Source organism: Euleptes europaea, chromosome 6 (assembly GCF_029931775.1).
Source record: "Euleptes europaea isolate rEulEur1 chromosome 6, rEulEur1.hap1, whole genome shotgun sequence".
Taxonomy (NCBI): domain Eukaryota; kingdom Metazoa; phylum Chordata; class Lepidosauria; order Squamata; family Sphaerodactylidae; genus Euleptes; species Euleptes europaea.
The window spans coordinates 103,746,403-103,752,975 of NC_079317.1; the positions used below are offsets into that span (position 1 = coordinate 103,746,403).

General features: G+C 42.5%; 1 protein-coding gene across 1 annotated transcript; it reads right to left on the reverse strand.

Moving 5' to 3' along the window:
- Positions 1 to 749: 749 nt before the first annotated feature.
- LOC130479624 (olfactory receptor 1009-like) lies at positions 750 to 5,392 on the reverse strand. The gene is given in 6 exon segments (XM_056852019.1): positions 750 to 951; positions 1,234 to 1,419; positions 2,588 to 2,634; positions 4,508 to 4,656; positions 4,659 to 4,870; positions 4,872 to 5,392. Coding segments are annotated over 6 exon segments (1,317 nt in total).
- Between the last annotated feature and the right edge of the window lie 1,181 nt (positions 5,393 to 6,573).

Genomic DNA, 6,573 nt, shown 5'->3' on the forward strand with positions numbered 1-6,573 from the left:
GCTAGAGGCCTTAAGGAACCACTTTGCACCCAAACCATCTGAGATTGCCCAATAGCACACATTTTACTTACAAAATCAAGCCCCAGACAAGTCCGTCGCAGCATACATCGCAGCCCTGCACAAGGCTGTCTGCTACTGCAACTTCGTCAACCTTGACACCATGCTCCAAGATCGGCTAGCCTGTGGCCTCAACAATGAGAAAGTCCAGAGACACCTTTTCACTAAGAAAGATGTCTCTTTCAACATGGCTCTAGAGGAAGCCCTGGCAGCGGAGGCAGCTGAAAAGTCTACTCATGAGGTGCGCCACCCCAATCAGCAGACTCCGCCACCAACCCACAGCCTGGTTCCTGTCCATTGTGAGGATGACAGCGAAGAGGAGGAGGTCCAAAAGATGTCTACCCAGGGGTCCAAGCGCACCAGTCAGAAGAACACAATGGGAAAACAGTGCGCAAGTTGCGGGGACCAGCACGATCGCCAAACTTGCAGGTTCCATGATGCTAAGTGTCAATCATGTGGCAAGAATGGCCACATCGATAGAGCATGTCGCTCCACGAACTTTCCTGACAAAAGAGATAGTGATTTTCAGCCAACCCACTCCATAGCTACAGAACGCTACAGCAACCCAGAATCCGGGGACACTTTTCAACTTCAGTCGGAATGATAGTTCAATAGGAAGTTTGCCTTTATTACTAAGATAATACATTAAAACAACTACATTAATGAAATTGAAGAGTTCCCTTTGTTTTGAACTAGTTGTATTTTTCCAAAGAGTGCACCTTGTTGAGAAGATCTCTTCTTGACTCCAGTTTTGTTGCGAATTCTTGGCAAGTCATGGAAAAGTTACTTAGGACAGCTAACATAGCTTTGATAGTGTCAATACCGAGTCTTGATCTCTGAGATGTCCACATCATGTTCATGGAAGAAAACACTCTCTCCACTGCAGCATTGCTTCTGGTAGACAGAAACAGAGTTGAACCAACTTTTGTAGCTGTGGATAGGGGATCATCTTCTGAGAGAAGAATGAGAAAACGTCACTCCATCTTGTACACACATCAGCACCATCTTCATTCCATTTACTTTTCTTTTGATGCATATTCTTTCAATGAAGAAATTTCATCAAGTAGATGATCTTCATTTAGATCAACTCCTCCTACTCTTGATGAAAAATATTGGAGACACTCTTCAAAGTTTTATCTCTGTGGAGAAGTCCTAAGCAAAATGCACTCCATACACCTTATATCTTCAGAGTGGGAGCTCCAGTAAGTTAGATATTCAATAGCAGTAGTGTAGAAATTGCTTGATATGGTGAGAAATTCTTCCTTCGTGCAGGAACCTTCTTCTTCAAGAAATGGCAAAAGTTTCTTCACTGAGATGGGAATAAACTTGTCATCATTCCTAGCCTGAAGTTTCTCAATCAAACTGTTGAGAATCATGCAAGATTCCACTGCTGTTACTGCCCCTCCTTCGGCTTGGAGTATGGAATCATGGAAAAGTGGCAGAGTTGAGGCAACAAAATTCATTCATAAATAGGTGCAAGGATGATTGAACCACTTTTTCAGCATGGCTGGACATTTCTCCTCAGACAGAAAGAAGGATTTCAAGGCAGCATATATTTCACAGATCCTTCTGATGGCTGGTAGCAGTGAAAGCCATCTGACATTACTGTAGCTAAGAATATTCTTGTGTTCCTGTCCTACAAACTCGCAGAACTCTTTTAGACGTTCTACTCTCACTGTAAATATGTGAAAATAGCCAAAAATCTTTACTACAAGTCCTTCAACATCAACAGGGATTGAATTTATTGCAGAATCTGCACTGTTATGTATCACATGAGCATTACATCCCAAGCCAAGAATATTCTTTCCCAAACCTTCCTTCATTTTGGTGAGGACATTGTTTGAACCTTTTCTCTTCAGACCACCAAAGTTAGTGTTTGTATTGTCTGCACTTTATGCTCCAAACCTAGGTCCCTGATTGTTTGAAATTAAGCCGTGTATATTATTTCAGCTGTTTCCCCTGTAATTTGAACAAAGTCCACAAGTTTATTAAGGATGGATATGGCTTTCTCAGCATTCACATGTATGTAGCGAACAATAATTGGTAGTAATTTTGTATTACAATGATTTGAAGCATCTAGAAGTATAGTTATAAAAGAAGCACTATTAATTTCTTCTACAGCTTCTGCAGTCGCCCAGGGAGCAATCATGTGTTTGACAATGGCTTCAACTTTTGTTCTGGAACATGTGAATTTTGGTTCATTGAATTTCTTAATCAAGCCGGAAGTACAGTCCATAGACTTGAAACTGTGGTAATGCTTCACGGTATGAAATGCGAAAGTTCCTTCTTGAAGGGCAATGTTTACTTCACTTTGATCTGGCACAATTTTCTTAAAGTATGCTGATACCTTTGTGTTGCTACTTTCCTGAATCACGGAGCTTTTATGTCTTTTAGTTGCAACATATTCAACGACTGAGGTTCACCTGCCACTTCCAACGGTAAAAGTTACTTCACATAATGAACAAAATGCAGAATGTTCCTTCACTCCTCTTCTGATAAATAGAAAATCCTTTAATATGAAATCACTAACCACACATTTTTGTTTCTTTGACATCGTAGCTTCAATAGCTTCAATAACTACAAAAAATCACAGAAAGTACACATGGATGTGTTAAAAGACTGCCCATACTGCTAAAAACAACCACTCAACACTGGAAAAAGCAACAGAATAAAAGAGGAAGAGGAAAATGGAAGTGAGATGTGAAAACAAGTGCATGTTGGCAGGGAGCCAATCACATTTCGAGAGAAAAAACCATGCGATAGCCAATCATAGCCAATCATACTTCGATATACAAATCGATGTGTCTTGTACAGTTGAACCAATCACACAACATTCATTCCCTACTGTGACGGATAAGGGGTTAATCTGCACCAGGAGCTGAGAGACCAAGAGTAGGTGGAGCCAGAGAACTGACACTCTGAGCTCTGAGGGAGAGAAAAGCATCCGAAGCTATATCTCTAAAGTAATCTGATGTAGACAAACCTGACTTTGAGTTTTCCCTCTAAATTTCTGCCTTTTCTTATCTGAATCAATCTCTGTGAGTTCTGCTTAATAAACTTTCCTGTTTTGTCTAAGTCAAAAAGCCTCTTTTCATATTTCTCACTGAGGTAAATAAGAGTGTGGGACTGGAGGAGAAGGAAATTAATCTCCTCACAAATATACTCAGGCCAACGCTTTTCCCTCCGCATATACGGCCGGGCTAAGAGAGTGGGATTTCACACTTTATCTGGCAGTTGTGTGTGTTTATTCTAGGGACTCTCATGTTACTCTGGTGTTTCTCACAGCAATCACATTGTAGGAGTAACTTACAGTTGTCTAATAAATCTACAAAACTTATGTCCCAGGATGGCACACTTAACCTCCGCCGCCCCTGGACGAAGCAGCCCAGGAGGTCTCACCCCGACTTCAGAGAAGCCGCTGGGGACTGGGGCAGCCGGAGAGGCAACAGGACGGAGCCCGGGGAAAACGGGGAGGTCCGGGGCCAGCTGTGTCTCCGCGGCATGGCATCTGACTGCCCCCGACCCTCAGAACAGTCAGGAGGCAGGGAGAGAGACCTTTCCCCCTAACCAGCCCAGCCCTGCCCAACAGCTGAGAGGCAGGCGGGCTAGGCAAACAGCCGGGAGGATCTCATGGCCGGCACTGACAGGGAGGAGGGACGGAAGGGAGGGGCCTGAGAGGCATCAAGGCCCCGATAAAGCCTCGGAGGGGGAGGAGAAGGGGTGGAGCACTATTGGGGGGAAAGGGAAGGTCGGCGGGGCTGAGGCCGAGGAGGATTGCTCAGCCAGAAGTGTGGCTCTCGCTTATAGAGAGCAACCCTGGCGACGACAGAAGGGGAAGACAGCTCTAGCTCCCTTTCTGAATGGTCTGAGGCCGAGGAGGCCCCGTCCGACAAAACTCCAACATGGGAAGGCACGGCCAGCAGTAACATCAAGGGGGTGGACCCCCACAACTTAAAATATAAATTCGGGGACATTAAATCAAATCCTGGGACAAACTTTCATTCCCGGGGACTGTCCCCAGGAATCGGGGACATCTGGTAACCCTAGGCTAAGGTCCTTAATACAATAGAAACATTTAAATTGGTTAACAATATATAAAGCCTACCCCAAATGTAATCAGCTTAAGGTTCTAATCATGGCTGTTTTCTGCCTAAAATCACTGGGCTACTCAGTGTTAGTTTTGTTTGCTTTCATTATCATAGTATAAAAGCCATGATACATAAGGTAAAAACCCTTCCTGACATAAGAGGATCAAACGTAAACATTTGATGACAAATTTTTTATCACAAAACTTTCTACAAAACTTTGATATTACATGGAATTAAAATGCTTCAAAACATTTGAAAGGATCCATTTTACTCAGGATTTGTTATTGTTCATCAGGAAATTATCAAAACCAGTACACAGTTTTCTATTCTAGAGTAAGCCTTTCACCCTAAACACTCTTCACTGCGTCTTTCACTTCTTTGTTCCTCAGGCTGTATATCAAGGGATTGAGCATGGGGATTATCACTGTATAGAGCATGGAGACCATCTTGTCCTCCGGTGCTGATGAGCTGGGGCGCACATATGTAAAAAAGAGAGTTCCATAAAAGAAGTTACAACCGTGAGGTGGGTTGAGCAGGTAGAGAAAGCTTTGTGCCTACCTGCACTGGAGTGGATTCTGAGAATGGCAATGAGAATATAGATGAAGGAGACAATGATAATAGCAATGTTCACAATGCCAAAGGCGCAAGAGAGACCAAAAAGTAACCTCTTGTGGACTTGTGTATCTGAACAGGAGAGTGATATGACTGCAGGAATGTCACAAAAAATGTTTGATTATGTTGTTGTTACAAAAGGTTAATTGAAAATATAAAGATATGTGTATTGTGGCATTCAACAATCCAACAAGATAGGGTAGGACCACGAGCTGGGAGCAAACCTTTTGTGACATAATTGCTGTATAGAGCAGTGGATTGGAAATAGCAATATACTGATCATATGCCATTGCTGCTAAGAGGAAACACTCGGCGGCTAAAAACAAAATGAAAAACCACATTTGCACGGCACACTCTGTTAAAGAAATAGTTTTTCCCTTCATAAAAAAGTCTGTCAGCATCTTGGGAGTGACCACAGTGGAGTAGCAGAAGTCTACAAAGGACAAATTGCTCAGGAAGAAGTACATAGGGGAGTAGAGTTGAGAGTCAATCTTTATTAAAAGTACCATTCCAAGATTTGCAATCAGGGTGATAACATATATCACTAGAAAGAACATAAAGAGAGGGATCTGCAGTTTTGAAGAGTCGCTGAATCCAGCAAGAACAAATTCATACACTGTAGTAGGGTTTTCCATTGCTACATCTTGTTGTACTGTGTGGAACAAAAAGAAACAGTTCTTATACTCCCAATTTATATCACTTTGCCAACTGAGATTCACTGGAAGAACCTAGTTCTGTTAACCTCAGTTAAGGAAATGATTAGCAACTTCTGGCAGCAAGACCTTTACAGCTAAAGGTTGGAATAAACTCCTCAAGGAGGTGTGGCAGTGAATGTAAACCATATGACCGATGCAAACTCTATTATTTTAGAGATGCAAAGGAAATAAAAAAGTTAAGGTCCCCTGTGCAAGCACCGGGTCATTCCTGACCCATGGGGTGACATCACAACCCGACGTTTACTAGGCAGACTTTGGGCGAAAATGCATGGTTGCTTTAGCCTCCTTTATTTCCTGTTTCAGCCAGGATTTAGCCAGGATCGAACGCATGCGTTTTCGCCGGACGTGCGTTCAATCCTGGCTAAATCCTGGCTGAAACAGGGAATAAAGCGACCATGCGTTTTCACCTTGTTTACGGGGTGGTTTGCCAGTGCTTTGCCCAGTCTTCCCTTTACCCCCAGCAAGCTGGGTACTCATTTTACAGACCTTGGAAGGATGGAAGGCTGAGTCAACCTTGAGCAGGCTACCTGAAACCAACTTCCGTTGGGATCGAACTCAGGTCATGAGCAGAGCTTGGACTGCAGTACTGGAGCTTACCACTCTGTGCTACGGGGCTCCTCAAAGGAAATACTTAATCCTAATACAATAGAAGACAGTATGCTTGTGTATGTGTGTGTATGTTGAATGACAGTACACTTCTGAATGCAGCAAAAAGAGGGTGTGGACCTTGATCTCTGAGCTCCAGTGTCATCTGGTTGGCCAATGTGGGAGACAGAATTCCTAATTTGATGGCCCACTGGTCTGATCCAGCAGGGCTCTTCTGATATACTTATTTTTGTATGTGTAAGATTTTCTGTCTCTTTTTGTGTCTGTAAAAAGAAACAACAACAATTCTTTCATAGACAGTTTGTTTAAATTCTTAATGTTTTTCACTCATTTGGGAAGTAAATCATGATTTACATCAGTCCAGGTAAATACAAACACAAGCACAAACCTTTATTGGCATAATTACGATATCATAATTATAAATCCATATAAAATACACTTAAAGCATAATATAGATTGGATGGATACAATAAAATTCCATATAAACTAAGATA